Source organism: Gracilinanus agilis, chromosome 1 (assembly GCF_016433145.1).
Source record: "Gracilinanus agilis isolate LMUSP501 chromosome 1, AgileGrace, whole genome shotgun sequence".
NCBI classification, from domain to species: domain Eukaryota; kingdom Metazoa; phylum Chordata; class Mammalia; order Didelphimorphia; family Didelphidae; genus Gracilinanus; species Gracilinanus agilis.
Window position 1 is genome coordinate 133060457 of NC_058130.1, and position 19764 is coordinate 133080220.

Genomic DNA, 19764 nt, shown 5'->3' on the forward strand with positions numbered 1-19764 from the left:
AATAAACATGTTTATACCAGGGACCACATCTAGGTAATGAACTAGTAGTAGAGCAAAGATAAATAGCAGTTTAAAAAAAAAGGATAAATAGCAGTGTAATATACAATTCTTACAACAATGGAAATGGAAAGAACAACCACAAAACAATTGAATCTGAATGATAGGAAATGATAATGATCTAGCTTTACTCCAAAGGAGACCAAAATGTAAATCTAACACCTTTCTTTGCAAAGGTGGGAGAAAGGGGATTCAGGTTCCATTTTTTTTTTTTAGATAATAAAACTAATAGAGCAGTTATAGTGGAACTGGCATATAGGTACACTGTTGGTAGAGCTGTGGATTTGTTCAACCATTCTGGAAAACAGTTTGGGGTTATACTCCAAAAGTCACTAAACTATGCATACCCTTTGACCTAGAGAAAATATTATTAGAGATGTATTGTAAGGAGGTCAAGGTCACAGCGAAAGGACTCATAGGTACAAGAATATTTAAAATAATAGCACTTTTGTTGTAACAAAAAAAATAGAAACAAAATAGATCACCATCAACTGGGGAATGATTGAATAAATTATGGTATACAAAATGTTCTATTGTTTTGGGATTCTTGCATAATGAAGTCCTTTCTGGGAGTATATAGGGTTCACCTGTTGATCCTTGCTTTCTACCACTGGGTGAAAAGCACCAAATTGCTCCAGTGAACCTATTAACAGGTTAAGTTCTTGTTTAGTTACCCAGCTTATGTCTAAGGAGTGGGCCAGTCAGAGATAAATCCATTACTGAGCTCAAATGCTGAGAATAACATGTAAAACAATGGGAATCAGTTCACAAAGTTTTATTGGCAAATAGGGAAGAGAGAGTGGTGGGGAGTCAGGGGACCCAATTTGCAACTCAGACACACATTAAAATGTTAGCGTTACATGGGCTGATGGGGATATTATTGGGGATGTAGATACTAAATGATAACTCTAGTCCAACTATCAAGAATATGGAATTAGGTCTTGATCAATGATACATGTAAAACCCAATGGAATTGTGTGTTGGCTAAGGGGGGTTAGGGGAGTTTGGAGGAGAGGGAAAGAACATGAAACATGTAACTATGGGAAAATATTCAAAATAAAAATTAAAAAATAAAATAAAATAAAATGTTAGTATTAGAGCAGTGATTCCCAAAGTGGGCGCTACCACCCTCTGGTGAGTGCTGCAGCGATCCAGGGAGGTGGTGATGGCCACAGGTGCATTTATCTTTCTTATTAATTGCTATTAAAATTTTAAAAAATTAATTTCCAGGGGGCTAAGTAATATTTTTCCTGGAAAGGGGGTGGTAGGCCAAAAAAGTTTGAGAACCACTGAGTTAGAGTATAACTCTAATGTAAGAGTGGTACAGCAGTGGGGAACAACGGGAAGATGAGCTCCAAAGTGCTCTTCTGAGAATGAGGTTCTAGATCTGGCTAGCCCCCTTGGAGCTAGCCAATTTGCAGATGAGGAGTCAGGGCAAAATATTATTTTAGAGGTTTCTTTATCCGGGAGAAAAACAAGCTGGTGGTGGACAAAATGTTATTTTGGGCACATAGCTGTAGTAGCCTTAGAAAACTATTATTGTCTCCTCTAATTCAATCAAGTTTGACAGAAGAGTTTCTTTAAACATCATAGAGGGGTGACTAAGCATAAACACTTCCTTACCCTTAATTTACAATCTTATTGTCTCTGTTAACCACCCTTTACAATCCAGGATTTTGTCAGGTGGGCTTGAAAAAGCCAAGAGGACTCTTCCTTACATTATGAGGAGCTCCCCACCCCCACCCCAACTACATGATGAACTGCATTGAGCCCCAGAAAAATTCAAAGTCTCCATAGTAAAACAACAGCAACTTAGATGAAATTGACCTAAACATTCACCTTGGAAAAATTAAAGTGACTAAAAAACATTTATTGATTATATTAGAGCATGTGACTGGAAGGGCTGTCCAACATATTAGCCCATCAAAGCATATCTCAGACAAAAAGGAAAGAAATAAAGATTTATTAAATGTCTTCTACTTACTAGACACTTTACAAATATATCATTTAAGCCTCACAACAACCCTGGGAGGTAGATACTATTTTTATATCCTCATTTTACAATTGAGGAAACTGAGGAGGACAGAGGTGAAGTGAGTTACTCAGGGGCATATGCTAGTAAATGTCTGAGGCAGGATTCAAACTCAGGTTTTCTTGACTCCAGGCCCAGTGCTCTATCCAAGTTGCTTCAGATGCTAAAATTGGATATTGGGCTGGATTCACAGTTGAATACTATGGGGAAATCACAAAATTTAAGATTTGGAAGTCATATGGAACTTCCCCTAATCCAAATATCTACCTTGACAAAATTTCCCTCTAAAATATCCTAACAAGTGGTCATCCAACATTTATTGAAAACTTCCAGAGGGGGCAGCTGGGTAGCTCAGTGGATTGAGAGTCAGGCCTACAGACAGGAGGTCCTAGGTTCAAATTTGACCTCAGACACTTCCCAGCTGTGTGACCCTGGGCAAGTCACTTGACCCCCATTGCCCACCCTTACCACTCTTCCACCTAGGAGCCAATACACAGAACTTAAGGGTTTAAAAAGAGAAAGAAAGAAAGAAAGAAAACTTCCAGAGGAGAGTAAATTATTAATTCCTATTTCACTGCCTCCATTCTCTTTTCTAGGATAAAAACCAGTAGCCCCTTTAACTTAGTCTCATAAAACATGATACTAAGATCCTTTTCCTGTTAATCCACCTTTGGGCACTCCAGTTTACTAATTACTTTCCTTAAATGTGGCATCCCAAACCAAACATAATATACCAGATGTTCTTAATGGAATTAGGACTTCCCTGGACATTTGGTCTCTTTCAATGTTGTCTAATATCACTTTAGTATTTTTTGGCAGTCATATCATACTGTGGGGTCAACCTAAGATTGTAGTCCCAACACCTCTAGACCTTTTTGGCCTTGCCTCCCTGAGCTTTGACTTCTTAAGATGGCTTTTTGAACCCAAGTATAAGACTTTATGTTTCTCCTTAGCTGAATCATCACCTTAGAGTGGGTCCAATATTCTAGCCTGTTGAGATCTTTTTGATCCTGACAAGGTTAGTGTGTTATCCATCCCTCCTTTCTCTATGTTATCTGCAAATTTTATAATTCCTTTATCAAATTTACTATTATAATTGTGAAATAGCAAAAGCCCAAGTATAGATCCCTGGTCACACTTTTCTAGAGGCCTTCCAAGTTGACAGTAAACCATTAATGTCTACTTTTTTTGAGACTAGCTATTTAATTAGTTCTATATCTACCTAACTGTATTGTCATCTAAGCCCAACATCCTTCCACCTTGTCTACAAGAACAGCATGAGAGACTTAATTATGCACTTTGCTCAAATCAAGATAAATTATATTTACAACATTCCCTTGGGTTATCAGTCTAGTAACTCAGTCAGAAAAGGAAATAAAGTTAGATTGGCACAGCTTGTTCTGGATTAAGCCAGGTTTTATCAAGAATCAGGAATCATTGCTCTCTTTTCTAGATATTCACTAACCAACACTTTAGTAATACAGTAGAATCTTGCCAGGTATCAAGGTCAAGTTCACTGGCCTATAGTTCACAGACTTGATGCTCTTGCCTTTTTTGGATTGGGACAATGTTTGAGATCTGTCAGTTCCGCAATACCTATCCTGTTTTCCCATGATCATTCTTTTTCTTTTTATTCATTCATTCATTTTTTTTAAAAATTCTTTTTTAAAACCCTTACTCTTGGAGTCAATACTGTATATTGGTAAGGGTAGGCAATGAAGGTCAAGTGACTTGCCCTGGATCACACAGCTGGAAAGTGTCTGAGGCCAGATTTGAACCTAGGACCTCCCACCTCTAGGCCTGGCTCTCAATCCACTGAGCTACCCAGCCGCCCCCCATTCATTCATTTTTTACCTTTAAAACAAATTTTGAGTTTTAGATTCTCTTTATCCCTCCAGCCTGTCTCTCATCAATTGGAAAGGTAAGCAACATGATACCATTATAGTTATCATGATCATTTAAAAATTATATTAATATATTTTATTTTTACTTCACCTTCATTCCTCATTCTCTCTCTCATCCTCCTTCTCCTCTTCCTCTCTTTTTCCTCTTCCTCCTTCTCCTCCTCTCTTCAAGACGTCAATTCATTATAACAAAGAAAAAAGAGAAGAAAAAGATCAGTAAAACTAACCAATGCATCAATCAAAGCCAATGAGCAATGCTTTATCTATTCAAAGAGAGATAAGAGCTTTATGATCTTTTAAAAATAAGGTCTTAGTTGACTTTTTTTTTTTTTAAACCCTTGTACTTCGGTGTATTGTCTCATAGGTGGAAGATTGGTAAGGGTGGGCAATGGGGGTCAAGTGACTTGCCCAGAGTCACACAGCTGGGAAGTGGCTGAGGCCGGGTTTGAACCTAGGATCTCCTGTCTCTAGGCCTGACTCTCACTCCACTGAGCTACCCAGCTGCCCATCTTGCTTGACTTTTTAAAATACCACCATAATTTTCCTCAGTCCCTTCCTCAGTTCCTCCCTCCCCTTCTGAGAGATTCTTCCATGTAATAAAGAATACATATATTCTCTTAACAGATGTTTTATTTTGCCAGTGACATGTAATAATTTTCCACATAAGTTTTCTTAAGTTATAAAATCCAAATTGTCTCCATCTCTCCCTTCCCTACCCCTTCCTGGAGATGGGAAGTAATTTGATATGGGTTATACATGTATTATCATGCAAAACCTACTTCTATATTTTTCATTGTTGTAAGAGAATACTCATATAAAACCAAAATTCCAAAATAAAAACACAAATAAGCTAAAGTGAAAAATTATATCCTTTGATCTGCACTCTGCCTCCAAAAGTTTTTTCTCTGGAGATAGACAGCATTCTTTGTCATAAGTCCTTCAGAATTGTCCTGAATCATTGTATTGCAGAGAGTAACTAAGTCTTTCACAGTTCATCCTAGTACAATGTTGCTGTTACCTGTAAACAATGTTCTCCCAGTTCTGCTTATTTTACTCTGTATCAGTTCATGTAGATCTTTCTAGTTTTTTCTGAAATCATCCTGCTCATTGTTTCTTAAAGCACAATAGCATTTCGTCACTATCATATACTATAATTTGTTCAGCCATTTCCCAGTCAATGGACATCCCCTCAATTTCCAATTCTTTGTCATCCCAAAAAGGGCTGCTATAAATATTTTTGAACAAGTAGGTCCTCCTCCCTTCCCTCCTCTTTTAAAAAAATCTCTTTGGGACTTATACCTAGTACTGGTATTATAGGATCAAAGGCTATGCACAGTTTCATAGCTCTTTGGGCATAGTTCCAAATTGCCCTCCAGAATGGTTGGATCAGTTCACAACTTTACCAACAATGGATTAATGTTCCAATCCTGCCACTTCTCCTCCCACATTTATCACTTTTCTATACTGTCATATTGGCCAATTTGATAGGTGTGAGGTAGTACCTCAGAGTAGATTTAATTTGCATTTCTCTAATTAAGAGGGATTTAGAACGTTTTTTCATATGATTATTGATAGTTTTGATTTCTTCATCCCAAAACTGCTTGTTCATATCCTTTGACCAGTTGTCAGTTGGAGAATGGCTTGTATTCTTTTTTAAAATTTTTATTTATTTAATTAATTTAGAAGGTTTTTCTATGGGTACATGATTCATATTCTTTCCCTTCCCTCCTCCTTTCCTGCAGTGAATGAGCAATTCCACTAGGTTTTACATGTATCATTAATCAAGACCTATTTCCATCTTACAAATATTTGCAATAGAGTGATCATTTAAAGTCAACATCCCCAATCATATCCCCAATGAACTGTGTGATCAATCATATGTTTTTTTTTTCAGTGTTTCTGTTCCCATAGTTCTTTCTCTTGATGTGTTCTCATGAGTCCCTCAGAATTGTCCTGGGTCATTGCATCGCTGCTAGTAGAAAAGTCCATTACATTCAACTGTGCCATAATTTATCAGTCTCTGTGTAAAATTTTCTCCTGGTTCTGCTCCTTTTGCTCTGCATCAATTCCTAGTGGTCTTTCCAGTTCACATGGAATTCCTCCAATTCATTATTCCTTTCAGCACAATAGTATTCCATCACCATCACATACCACAATTTGCTCAGCCATTCCTTTATTTTCCAGTTTTTTTGCCACCACAAAAAATGTGGTTATAAATATTTTCCCTATTATTTCTTTGGGGTATAAACCCACCAGTGGTATGACTGGATCAACGGGCAGATATTCTTTTAAAGCCCTTTGGACATAGTTGTAAATTGCCTTCCAGAATGGTTAGATCAATTCACAACTCCACCAGCAGTGTATTAGTGTCCCAATTTTGTCATATCCCCTCCAACATTTATTGTTTTCCTTTGCTGTCATCTTGGCCAGTCTGCTAGGTGTGAGGTGGTACCTCAAAGTTGTTTTGATTTGCATTTCTCTAATTATGAGAGATTTAGAACACTTTTTCATGTGCTTATTGATAGTTTTGATTTCTTTATCTGAAAACTGGAATAGCTTGTATTCTCATAAATTTGACTTATATTTTCTATATGTTTGAGAAATGAGACCTTTATCAGAGAAATTTGTTATGAAAACTTCCCCCCAGTTTGTTGTTTCCATTCTCATCTTGACTACATTGATTTTGATTATACAAAATATTTTAAAATTAATAGTCAAAATTATTAATTTTATAACTTGTAATGTTCTCTGTCTTGTTTAGTCATAAATTCTTCCCATCTCCATAGATTTGACAGGTAAACTATAATAAATAATCACTAATGTTCTTCTTATTATTAATTTATTAATCATTATTAATAAAATAATATTATTTAAAATGAAATAAAATTTAAAAATGAAAAATATTCTTTTTTGATGAAGTATAACTCATCACCACATTGAAAAAGTCTGAAAATATATTGAGTGTTCAAAATTTGTGTGTTGGGGTGGGCCTGTCTTCTCATATCTCTTCTTTCAAACCACTTCATAATCATTTAAAAATCTCATTTAAAAATCATTTTTGTTAGTGCTTTTGGTACGTAAGTATATAGTTCATCTGGGATGAGTTCTGAACTCATGAAGAACAATTAAGTGCTTTTTTTTTACTATCTTCCTACTTATTTTGGATTTCAACTTTATTTTAAACATTTTTCTTTTATTCTTTCCAGTCCAAAGATGATTCTCCTTGACAAAGGAAAAAAGGAAATAAAATTCAAGCTATTTTGTCTTTTCTTTGTATTGTTATCTTTGCACTCATTCCCTAGGAGCAAATTTTCACCCTTCTCTTTTTTCCTGCAATATAGCTACCAAAAAAAAAAAAATCTCTTTGTTGTGGTTAGCATTCCTCATCACCTTCAACATTATTCTGACTTTCAATGCTCTTGACAATGCCCTTAAAGAACTATGCCAGGACTTTGTATTCATCTTCCCTTATTTATCTTTACTTCTATTTTCTTTATATATATATATATATTTTAAATCTAACTTGGGAGAAGCTAGGTAGTACAGTGGATAGAGCACCTGGCTTAGAGTCAGGAGCACTGGCTTTTTTGCCTTACTAAGTATTGACAGAAGGTAATTAAAAAAAAAAATTCTAACTTGGTTAATACCTTTGCTTTTCATCCACTTTGATCTCTTTAGACCCTTCTCCCTATTTCATCTTTGAGGAATTGTTTTGGTGTATGTATTTTGAAATTAATTTTCAAAAACCCTATAGAATTTTTAACAGTGGGATGCTTGCTATTCTTTCTCTATACTCTGAAATTGGCTCTCTCAAAATTTAGGGTACATTTTGGACTATGCTTGTCTTTCCTTTCCTCTCAGAAATTCTCAGAAGAGAGATTAGGGCTAGATATATAGATTTGAGAGCCATGAGTACAGAGATGGCAATTAAACCCATAAGCTGATGGTGTAAACAAGAGAGAATATAGACAGAAAAGAAAGATGTCTAGGATATCTACTTCACCTTGCTTGTTATCCTTATTTGTGTGTGATCCTATATTTATGTATATATGAGACCATTTATTTTTTTGCCAACTCCTTTCTCAGTTTTTTTGGGGGAGTGTAGGTGTATGAATTTCTAGTCTTCTCTAATTCTACTATTATTCCTACCTTAAAGTTAGTTTCTATAGAGGCTGGGTTCATAGACTCCTCTGGCAGTTCATTTGTAAAACCTGTGAGTCCCTTCTCTGAATAATGGGTCTCCCTCAAAAAATCCTTACCTTTTGACTTAGAACCCATACTACTATGTATGAGTTCTAAGACAGAAGATTGATAAAAGCTAAGCAATTAGAGTTAAGTGACTTACCCTGAGTCACACAGCCAGGAAATATCTGAGGCCAGATTTGAATCCAAGAGTCCTCTTAACTCCAGGCCTGGATCTCTATCCACTGAGCCACCTAACTGCCTCCAGAATGATGTTTTTATATACCCAAAATAAAATAAATATGATTCCAAAGGGAATCAATCATACTGAAATATCATCTATATATGTATATATGTGGATCAATAGATATATAAAGATTAATTGACTCCCAGATTAAGAAGTCCTGCTCTAAGATAACTACCTGGTAGACTTTTTATTTTTATGTATATGTGTGTACACACATACACAGAAACACATACACACACTCTGCTCCCTTACCCTTTCCTTTTCAGTTTTGAAAGTCGTGATTAGATTTTCAAGATTGTAGGCAAATTCCCTTTAAGCAGCCTTTGTTCAATGTCTTCTATCCCTGGCTAAGAGCCCATTGTTCCTATATTTTAAGCCAAAGTCCAGAGAAGATGGCTTTTAGGATCGAATTTAAGAAATTACTCTCTGCTTTCAATGACCTCAAACTGCTTTATGTCATCACAGTCCATCTCTTTAATTTTCCCAATAGTGCTCTAAGGTTTCACATTATGGAACACCACGATTTCTGAAGAATCAAAATCATAAGTAGTCCAAAGGACAATAGAAGGAGGCATGGTGGGTGTAAATAAACTGCAGCATATTACCAGTGATCACTTATGAGGAGAACTGGTGTCAATTATCCCAGTTATTATGACAGCCTGTCATGCACAGAGAATGGGAAAAAATGGCTGGGCATCTCAAGTGGTATATTGGCCCACATGAGATACTAAAAGAAGCAGAGAAAATGGGGTATTTTGAATGGATTTCCGATGGGAGATTTCCGTAAAGACACGGTGGAGAATCCCTGTGGATGAGAAAATTTGGAGACGTGGTCAGTTGCACCAATGGAGGGACCCATGCCACCAGAATCTTTTCTCCCTCCATATATCCAGTATCCTCTTCGCTAACCACTGCTAAGAAAAAGTGGGGACGAAAGCAAACTCTAGTTCGAATCCCAATGAGCGGAGGCTGCAACTTGGAGCTGAAGGAGGAAGGACCGCACCGAGGGCAGAGCAGCCAGCCACACCCTCCCCCCTCCCCCATTCTCTCCTCACCCCAGTGGACTGGCAGATCAGGTCCACACGCGCCGGTCTCTTCCTGCACTTTCCAACCGATGCCGGTGGCCCCGAGCCCCGCATGTTGGCGCAAGTTGACGCCCAGGAACGAAAACCACAGCCCGGGACCCTTTAGACGGGCCGGATCCCTTAGGCTCTCAACAGCTACTTGGAAGGGCTTGACTAGGAGAAAGAGAATGGAAATCTACGGACCCACTCGCCCACCCCCGGGCTTCCTCCCCCCCCTCCCCTCCACATAACAGAGAATTGGGGGGGGGGGAGGGGAGGGGAGGGATGGAGTTTTTTAATTGTTAAAATTTTCACGTTAGATGTTCCCCCCCACTTTTTCTTTAAGAAAATAAGTGTTTTAAGGTTTTTCGATTTATTTTGTTTTGAGAGAGAGTTTCTTCTGAAGGAAGATTAGCTATCCCACTCCCTCTGCAGATTCTGGAGTTGAGAAGAAAATCACTAACTTTTCCCATTCTTCCTTCTTGTCTCTCAGAGGTAAGGCTCTCTGGGGGCCACTCTGAGAGTTCATGCAAAAGAGAGGGGAGGTGGTTACCTGAGAGAGATGATAGTAGGGGATGGAGTAATTTTAAAAAGTCCCAGGGTGCAATGCCTCCAAGTAAGAGGCTGTAAACGATTGGGGTTTAGAGGTTATCCAAAGCAAAAAGGCACTAACTGGATGAAAGAGATGTGGAGGTTCACTGGGGCAACTGGGGAGCCGTGTACACTGAGAAAGCAGCTAGAGTGGGTGGAGGGGGAACTCTTTGAAGGGTCACGTTTGAATTGGTGATTTGGGGGAGCATTATCATTGGAGTTTTATTGATAACAGATACTATCATCAGGGTGTGGACACAGGCTATAGCAATTGAGAAGGTGGTAGATAAATAGGAGTTACTGGGCATTCCAGAGATTGTCCCACTGCTCATTGCCCTTTCTGCTCCCTCCACCAGGCAGGTATGTCCCTACTTTTTGTAGTAGGCTGCTTTTTCTTCCCAATGTCTTTTGCCATCCTTTGCTGGAGCCTGCAGAAGCTTTCCGGTCTGCAAATGGAGAAAAAGGAGGCTGTCTTAGTGGCATCCAAGTAAGATGGTTAGGGTGAGGGAAGAGTTGAAGGGCTTGGTGGAAAATAGGTATCTAAGGAAGAATTTCACCTGCAGAATCTTCCTAGCTTTTCTATCTGGTCCCTCCCTTTTATGAGGTATGGAAAGTGGGTTGGGAAAAATACTACAAATTTATTTTTGACCACAAAAATCCTGCCAATATCTGTTCAGGATAAAGGCACTTAACTCTCCTGGCACCAATTTCCATCTCCTTGTAATAGCAGGTTTGGACTAATCTCCTCTAAGATTTTTCCTGCTCTAAGTCTTTGTATGACTGACCCTTTGGTACTATGGAGTCCCTAGTTTGGGGGTGGGGGTGAGGGAAGGAGTTTCCTCTTAAGCTGAAACTTAATGTATAAAATATTTGAGATCTCAGTTCTAATCCTAACAACTTCTGCAATCCCCTCCTCCCCAAAATAAGCAATACAAAAACCTCTCACTTCTAATTCCTGCCATGACCAAGGGTATGGGTATGTGTCTCTCTTCTAGAGTTTGGTAGCTTAAGGATTAGGGACCATTCTATACTATGCTCACATCCTACCCCACTACCAAGATCCAGGTAGAAAGAACAACTGTGTTCTAAGAGGATCTGAGGACAATTTAAAATTCAGGCCCATCATCCTCAAGGCATTAGGCCTGAGATTATCCAGGGAGCTGTCCCAGCATCTGACCACTGGAGGGCAGCACAAGATCTTGAATTTAGAGTCATTTGCCTCACTGAGGCAAGGGAGATAGGGTAGAAGAGAGGAGTAATGGAGCAATGATCGGAACTCTGGAGGGTCTTGGGGCAAAGTATGAATACATCAAGGTGCTATGCTGAGGCCTGGGGTAGAATTGTGTTAAGGGATGGAATGGGGGAGCTAGGAAGGAGCCACAGGGAGAGCAGGAGACATGAAGGCATGGTGGGATAGGGTTAGATATGAGGGGCAGCGGTGGAGGAGGCAGAGGTTATAGTGAGAATAGCAGTGGTCTTGGGATCAAGAGATCTAGATTCTGGCTTGGTCTCTAATAGTGGCATACTCTGAATCTCGGTTCCATTATCTGAAAAATGAAAAAAAAAAAAGCTACCTGTACTGTTATTCTGTGGAACTGTTTTGAGCCATTATTATTATTACTATCACTATCAACTAATTGCTAAGGTATAGAACTGAAGGGCTAGGGGCAGCTAGGTGGCACAGTAGATAGACAGTCAGGCCTGGAGATGGGAGGTCTTCGGTTCAAATGTGACCTCAGATACTTCTGAATTGTGTGACCCTGGGTTATTCACTTAACCCCTTTTGGCTAGCCCTTGCCCTTTTGTTCTGGAGTTGTTACTAAGACAGAAAGGGTTAAGAAAAAAAAGCTGACAAGTTGGCATTAGGGCAACAGAGGCGAGAATTAGGAGGAGATAGATTTCCCTACACTTTGGGAATTTCAGAAAAGCAGAGTTTATCTGTTCTTGATCAATGCTTCATCAGTTTTTTGCCCACCCAGATTCTTTCTTTCACCTCAGTTTCCTTCGCCGTTAATTCTCCAAGGACAAATTCTTCAGAGAAGAAGAGAGTGCTACCTCTGAGATAGAGGCCAATTCCCTCTCCCTCCACTAAAGGGAATTCCAGTCTGCAGTGTTCAGACTTCTAGTCCTGGTTCCCCTAGAGTAAAATCAGCTAGGGACATTATTTCAGGTAGGGAAGGAAGTGATTTCAGGCATCTTCTGAGGACTGCCAGAGAAACGGGTCAAGCCTAGAGGTGGAGGGGCTAGGGGCTACCTCCTAGGGAATTTCAAGATCATAGGACTACCTTTTTTTAGGAGAGAAGTCTTCCCGTTCTTCTTATGACTCGATCAGGTCTGTGTCCCCACAAGCCCCCTCTGCCGCAGCCACTGTCTCTTTAAGGGCCTCCCCCCCATCCCCCTTTCTCTGCTCCCCCCCATCTCTGTCGCAGCGGCTGAGGCTCAGAGCTGCATGGGGAGACGCTGCTGCAGGTCCGGTTTCTTGGTGTCTGGTCGGTGCTGTCGTTTCCCCACCCCCTCCCCCGCCCACCCAAGCTGGTGACTCCCCATCCTTTTCCCCCCTCCCTGAACCCCACCAAGGGGGCAGGGGGTTGGGTGGCCTGGTCTATATAATGCCATGTGCCATCTCCGTGTCTGTCAGAGAGACAGCGATGACTGTGGCAGTGTGAGGAGGAGGCGGAGGCAGGAGAGCAGCACTGACTGCTGACCCGTTGTCCATCTGCCCCTCCCCAACCTCCCCTCCACTCCCCGGCTTTCCCTCCTCCCCCTTAGGGTTGGAACAACAAACCCCCACCCCCTTTCTCAGGCCCTCCCTATCTCTTTGCGTAACCCTCCCCCCCCCACCTGGCTCTGTCCCTTTCCCATCTGCGTCCTCACCCTTTCTCTGTCCCCTATCTCTATCCCTCTCTCTCTCTCATAGTATCCCCTCCCCTCTCCATCTCTTTCCATCCCTCTATTTTTTCCTCCTCCTCCCTCTCATTATTTCCCCTATTTTCATCTCAAGTCCCTATCCATTTCTCCCTTTCCCCCCCACTTCCACTTGATTCTTTTCCCCCTCCTGTCCCTCCCGTTTCTATCTTCTGTCCTCATTCTATCCTCTTTGTGACCCTCCTATCTATATTCTTCTCTTATTTCTTCCCTCCCTTCATCTCTACTTCTGTTCCGAACCAAACCCTCTTTCTGTCTCCTCCATCTCTAACTCCTCACAGGCCTTATCTTCCCCTGTCCTTATTACTCTACTCATTCTTCCCTTGCCCAAATCCCTAAGCCATGATGCTGTCCCCGATGGTGGCTGGGGGGGTTGTGTTCCCGGGACTCTTCCTCCTTTCCAAGAACACGCTCCAGAGGCTGCCCCAGCTGCGCTGGGAGGAGGCCGACGCGGTCATTGTCTCAGCCAGGTAACCGGCTTCCCCTCTTCCTTTTCTCTCCCTCCAGCCTTTTTCTCCCCATCTCTTGGGTCTTATGGGGATGGGAATGTGGTAATGGAACGGGGAAGCTACACAGTTGTAAAGAAACATCTCAGGTCATCCATATCTCTTCTTTGGATCCTCTGGACCCCTTAAGGAGTTAGATATCCCCTGCAGTGATTTCTTTCTCTCTCCTTTTTTCCTTTCCCCTCTCTATTGCTTCCTCTATTGCTCCAGAAGACCTCATCCAACCCTAGCCATCTGGTCTTCTAATATCCTTTCCCCCTTCTCCTCATTTCCCTCTCCCACCAGTAAGGATGGGGCTAGCATGTGACCAAACATTTTCAAGAGACTAGGGAAACAAAGTAAAAGAGCTGGAGGGGTGAGGGAGGGACAGTGGGGACAGAGAAGTAAAAGAATAGAACTTTAGAGATACCTAAAATGGAGATGAAAAAGTTAAGAGAAAGAGAGAATAGGGAATAAAAGAATAGAAGAGGGTAGAGGGAGTATGGGACAAAGCTTTGGATGAAATGGGGTGTCTAGGTTGTCAAACTGTGAGGACAAGCCTGTGTAAAAGGCCCCAAGTGCCTCCTCCTCTTCCTAGTTGCTATCTTCCCAGAGGAGGCCTTATCAGCAGTACATTCTCAGAATTATCTTCCTTCAAAAAGATGTGTCTAGTGTCCTCTCAAGGATGAAGGGGAAGCTTCTAAGATGAAAGGGAAGAATAGGATCAGACAGGTTCAGAAGTGAAGGTGTTGAGTAGAGAGCTTGGGGAAGGAGGTAAGATAGAAATTATTAGGTGAGCCAGAGATGGCTAGATGGATGGGATCAGATGTTAAGGAAAACTTGGGGGATAATGTCTAAAAGATGCTTTGGGAAGAATGGAGCCCTAAGTACATGGATAAAAAGGAGGAATGGTAATATCCTAACCTTTTCTTTCATCCCAAATCTCTCCTTCTTTTCCTAGGTTAGTATCCTCAGTCCAAGCTATCATGGCCTCCACAGCTGGCTACATCGTCTCCACTTCCTGCAAACATATCATTGATGACCAGTAAGTGCCATGAGATGACCTTTCCCCATGTGCTAGTGGAGTGAGGTGGGATTCTCCCAAATCCACGTAAGACAGTCCCATCGTCCTCCAATCCTCAATCTGGGCCTGAGCAAGTTAACTGCAACTGCTGCAACTCAACACCCAGGGATAAATTTAGCCTTGTCCTGTTCTTAAAGGTCAGGCATAGGAGAAGAGAAGGAATTGGGGAGCCAAGAGCTTATTAGAAGCGGTTCTCAGTTCTCAGAGTGCTCCCCAGATTCCATAAGCCTTCCAGGACCTGAATGACCCTGAGCTTTCCTCTCTTCCCCCTTCCTTCAGACCACATTCCCCTGCCTTGGAACTAAGCAGTCAACTCTCTGCCCAGGCTCAGATCTAGAGCCCATCCCATAATTTAGGGGGTCCAGCCCCAGCCAGAACCCTTGTGGGAGGGAAAAGAGCAAACATTGCAATATGCTAGACCTCAAGGGTCAAGGTGGTTGTGGGGAGAGAGTGGAAAGAGGCCGCAGTTTGGCACTGGCAGCCGCTGCAGTGCGGGGTGTCTGCCAAAAGCCCAGGGCAAGGGAAGGGGGTGGGGCAGGAGGAGGGCTGAAAAAGAGAGTGGAGTGCAGCACTGTCCAGGGTGCTGGAGTTGGTGCACAGTAACCTGGAGACTGATGTGCCTCCCCTAGAGTTGTGCTATGATTCAAGTCAGTTCCTCAAAAGTCTTGGGTTCTTTGTCTCACTTTCCCCAAAGGACACTACAGCCCCCAAAGCACATTTTCCAACTGATAATGATCTGTTAGACTCCTATCTTGTCCCCAACTCCATTTCTCAGAGTTCTTTTATTTATGACTTGGCTTTACTCCATCTCTGCCCCATCTCCTCCTCCTTTCCTGTCCCCTTTTACAATTGTCTTGTCCCCTTGCTTCCAGGATGATCTAGGATTACCCATACAATTCTCACTCTTACAGTTCCTTCATTCCCTTGGTTTTATTTCTTCTCTCCCCCCCCCTTTAATCCTCAGGTGAGTGGGAGGGATCAAAACTAATCCAGGGGTAACAGCTGTTCCTTCTTCTAGGTGCCTAATTACTGAGAGCTTTAGGGAAGTAAGATTAACTCATTCTAGTCTGGTAACTTTTCTAGCACTTTCTGGATTTCCTCCTAAAATCCCACATTCCTCTAAACTTTGGTATTCTAGTGCTACCTCAGACTCTCATTTTCTTTCCCTTCTTTCTATGAGCCATTTTCATCACTTCCCACCCACTATTGTGCCTTTATATTTCTATCCCTTACTCTTCTATCTTCTTCACTCTTGGGTTGTTTCTTTCCATTTCTTGCCCCTTCTGTCAGGCTGACCCTGAAGGGCCTTTGGCTCCCCAAGTTTTTAATTCTTGGTTCACAGATTGTCTTCCTCCTCCTCCCTCCCACCCCAAACTTGTTTCTTCAAAGTCAGCATTCTGGCTTTCCTCATTAGACTAGCCCTCTGTCCTCAGGCTTTCTTCCATGGTCTGGTTCTCCTGGTCTTTGTGGCTGTTTCTCTCACTCCATATTCAGTTCTCTTCTGCAATTTCCCTCATATGTCTTGGACCTAATCTCATGTAAATATATCAGAAGACTTGATCTCTCAACCATTGTCTGTGTCTTACCCTGGATTCCATCTCTCTGTTTCATCTCCGCTGACACAGGACTGCAGTTCTATTAAGGTTCAAGGCATTGATTAAAAATAATGGTTGCAGCATTACATATTATTTTTCCAATGATTTGCATAGTTGATTGGTGTCAGGATATATAGAAGTCTTGTTGTGCTCTTGGCATTCACTCCTCAGGGTTCAGGTAGGACTTTAGAATGACTACAGTTGCACTCTTCTGACACACTCAGCAGCATCAAATCTACTTCTTCTATGATGTCATAAAAATCATAGAACATCAGACAAACACTAGGAGGAACCTTAGAGGCCATTTAGTTTGATTTCTTTCTTGCAAAGGAATTGAGGCCAAGAGAAGGGAAGTCACCTGCCTAATGTCATACTACTAGACTATGACAGAACTCGGGTCTTCTGACTACCAATTCAGACCTATGTGACACCACACTATTTTCTTTGACACTTTTGGTTATGACTCTCCCTAACCTCTCTTATCTTGCTCACTTCATATTTGGCCCTCTCCTGGAGGCCTTAATGACCCTCATTTTAGTATTCTATCTTTATCTCTTGGTTCCCAGTGGCCCTTTTATCTTGATCTTTCTTGCCCTCTCATTCTGTTGCTATGTTTGCTCTCATAACTCATTTTCTGTCTCTGCTCTACAGACACTGGTTATCTTCAGCCTATACTCAGTTTGCTGTGCCCTACTTCATCTACGACATCTATGCCATGTTCCTGTGTCACTGGCACAAGCACCAGGTCAAAGGTCATGGAAGGGATGAGGGGGGGGCTGGCCCCCCAGGAAATACTTGGGCTGTGGCCCGTGGCTACCTGCACAAGGAATTCCTCATGGTGCTGCACCATGCAGTCATGGTGCTGGTCTGCTTTCCACTATCAGTGGTGAGTTCCCGGTGGGTTGGAAGAAGGGTTGAAGGAGGAAATTCTGATCTCAATGCCATGACAAAATTTGTATGGAATACTGAAAATCACAGAGATGGAGAAGTGGGGGGAACCAAGACCTGAGTTGAGAGTGGTAAGAATGGGATGGGACCAGAGAGAGTTATTATTCATCCATGCAGTTATCCAACAAGCATTTATTAAGAAACTACTAATATGTGCTAGGTGACAGGAATATTGGATGGAAAGCTGGAACTGAACTAAGGGGGACCTTGACTAAAAAAGTCCTGCCTTAAGGGTACAGCTAGGTGTTCTCAGTGCATTTAGAGCCAAGCCTAGAGATGGGAGGTCCTGGTTTCAAGTCTGACCCCAGATACTTTCTAGCTGTGTGACCATAGGCAAGTCACTCAACTCCCATCCCCTAGCCCTTACCATTCTTCTGCCTACACACTACTGATTCTAAGATGGAAGGTAAGAGGTTTTTTGTGTGTGTTTTTTTTTTTAAAAGAGGCCCTGTCTCTGAAACATATTGGCTATGTGACCTGTCCAAATAACAACCTCTCACCATCACCAGAAAATTCTCTGTATTGGTAGCAATTTCCTTACTGGGAGCTCCCTACTTTGATTAAGACTGCCTCACACTCTCAGTGTGCCAGGCACTCTGCTAGATACCGAGTATTCAGAATCAAAAACAAAAGCCCTTGGCCTTAAGGAGCTTATGTTCTTATATTATTGTAGTCGACTAGCATTTCTTTTGCACACTGAGGTGGCTGAGGCCATAAGGGGTGGGGCTATGGAAGACAAGATTCCTGCTGAAAGGCTAGAGAGACACAACAGGGGAAGAAAGAAGCATCAAGGTGAGACCACTGGGGTTCCAATCCCTACCCTCTTTTCTTTCTTCTCAGGTATGGCGCCAAGGCAAGGGGGACTTTTTTCTGGGCTGCATGTTGATGGCTGAAGTCAGCACACCCTTTGTCTGCCTGGGCAAGATCCTCATCCAGGTGAGGAAATGGTAGAAGGCAGAAGAGAAGGAGGACAGTGAGGCGAAGTAGGAGAGCTTTTCCTTGAAGGACATATTCAAGGAAGTCTCCAATGTACTAGAATCACCTAGGGCTGGGAGTCCACGTGGGTTAATGAAAGATCCTCATGGAGGCAAGAAAAAGAGCTGTCCTCTGGACTTTAATCTCTGGGACCTTCTATCTGAGCTTCCTTCTGCCCCTCTTACCTTGCTTCCATGCACCGTTACCCAGCAGTGGACAGAGAGAAGGTGGAGAGGTGTGGGGACTGACCCAGGATGATTCTTGCTGTTGCCTTGACCAAGGCCTCCCTCATTCTTTTCTCTTTTCCCCACTAGTACAAGCAGCAGCACACCCTGCTGCACAAAGTCAATGGGACCCTGATGTTGCTGAGCTTCCTGTGCTGTCGAGTGCTGCTCTTCCCCTACCTGTACTGGGCCTATGGGCAGCATGCAGGCCTGTCCCTGCTCTCTGTGCCCCTCAACATCCCCGTCCATGTCAACCTGGGGGCCGCCCTGCTGCTCGCTCCACAGCTCTACTGGTTCTTCCTCATCTGCCGGGGAGCATGTCGCCTCTTCAGGCCTCGGGGTCCTGCCCCTCCAGCCCCACGGCAGCCCCCAGGGCTGCACGATGGGCCCCGGGACTAAGGGGATAGGGTGGGTGGGGGCCCCCATTCCCTCCAGGAATTGGGCTCTGGGACTGATGGGTAGGGATGGGGACCAGGGATATCTCCAGTGGTCCTAGGCCTGGAGGATGGGAATGGAGAAATTAGGGGACAAACTTCTCCCTGCAATATGATAAAAGGATGGAACAGGGACCAGGCTTGTAGGGAACAGCTACATCTCTTGTCCCCATGGTCCCTGGGGCTGAGAGAAAGTGGATTTAGAATGGCTAATACTCTCTTTTGTGTAGGGCCTAGGAAAGTGGAAATTAGGAGGCACCCTCCTGCTTATATAACCCCAGGGATATGCTTTTTTCCAACTGTAATCTGCAGGGGGTCTAGAGGAGGGAAATGAAAGAGGAGGTTACCCTATCCTACATCAATTTAGGGTAAGATGGATTAGGGGGGAGACTTAACAGCAATCATAGAGGATCAAGGAGTAAAAGTAAGGGAAGACCCTCTCCTTTTTGCCAAGGACACACCTATTTCCCTTCCCCAAATGCTGTAGTCTAGGGGAAGGAGGCTCCTAACCTCATGCATCCCTCTGGGTGGGAGAGGTACCCTCTAACCTCTTTATGCCTCACCAGGGGATTGGTTGGCTACCCCTTAGAGCTAGCTCCTCTCCAACACAGGCAGCCCAGCATCTTTCCAGACCCTTAGGGATTTTCTTTATTTCCCCAGGTTTGTATTAGTTTCTGATGGGGAGGCAGACATTTACATGTCACACACTAGCGCCTGGCCTAGCCTCTGCAGCGCTGAGTGCCCCACATGGGGGAAGCTGGAGGAGGGGCTCTTGTGCTCATTCCTTCAAGCTATATGAACTTGGCCTTCTTGCCCTCTCCCACCTGTCCCTGGTGCTACAGACCTCTTGAGGCTTCCTCCAGATCCAGGAGCAGGGGGAACCCTGGGAGGCGCTATATAAAGACCGCTAATAAAGATGAGATCAGCGTGAATGCCACTAGGGCCTCAGCTCAATTATTTGGGGGAGAGGGGAGGGAGGAATGGGATATTTAAGTTATTGAAGAGAAAAGGAGCTGG

The 19764-nt window shown here is 42.7% G+C and overlaps 1 protein-coding gene across 2 annotated transcripts; it reads left to right on the plus strand.

Moving 5' to 3' along the window:
- Positions 1 to 10072: 10072 nt before the first annotated feature.
- Positions 10073 to 19684, plus strand: TLCD3B (TLC domain containing 3B). Of its 2 annotated transcripts, none has more exons than XM_044657069.1 (5): positions 10073 to 10564; positions 14449 to 14532; positions 16818 to 17052; positions 17955 to 18050; positions 18404 to 19684. In XM_044657069.1, the coding sequence occupies exons 1-5, from the start codon at positions 10440 to 10442 to the stop codon at positions 18710 to 18712; spliced, it is 849 nt and encodes a 282-aa protein (XP_044513004.1). In that variant the 5' UTR covers positions 10073 to 10439; the 3' UTR covers positions 18713 to 19684. The 2 variants fall into 2 exon arrangements, with proteins under 2 accessions (XP_044513004.1, XP_044513003.1); XM_044657068.1 differs by lacking the exon at positions 10073 to 10564 and adding an exon at positions 13113 to 13472.
- The last annotated feature ends 80 nt before the right edge of the window (positions 19685 to 19764 follow it).

What these genes read in the sequence shown, in the direction of transcription:
- TLCD3B (XM_044657068.1), top strand. Translation starts at nt 13,345, where the DNA reads ATGATGCTGTCCCCGATGGTGGCTGGGGGGGTTGTGTTCCCGGGACTC. An exon ending in AAACATATCATTGATGACCA is followed by an intron (nt 14,533 to 16,817) that starts GTAAGTGCCATG and finishes TCTGCTCTACAG; the next exon opens with ACACTGGTTATCTTCAGCCT. An exon ending in TGGGCAAGATCCTCATCCAG is followed by an intron (nt 18,051 to 18,403) that starts GTGAGGAAATGG and finishes TTTCCCCACTAG; the next exon opens with TACAAGCAGCAGCACACCCT.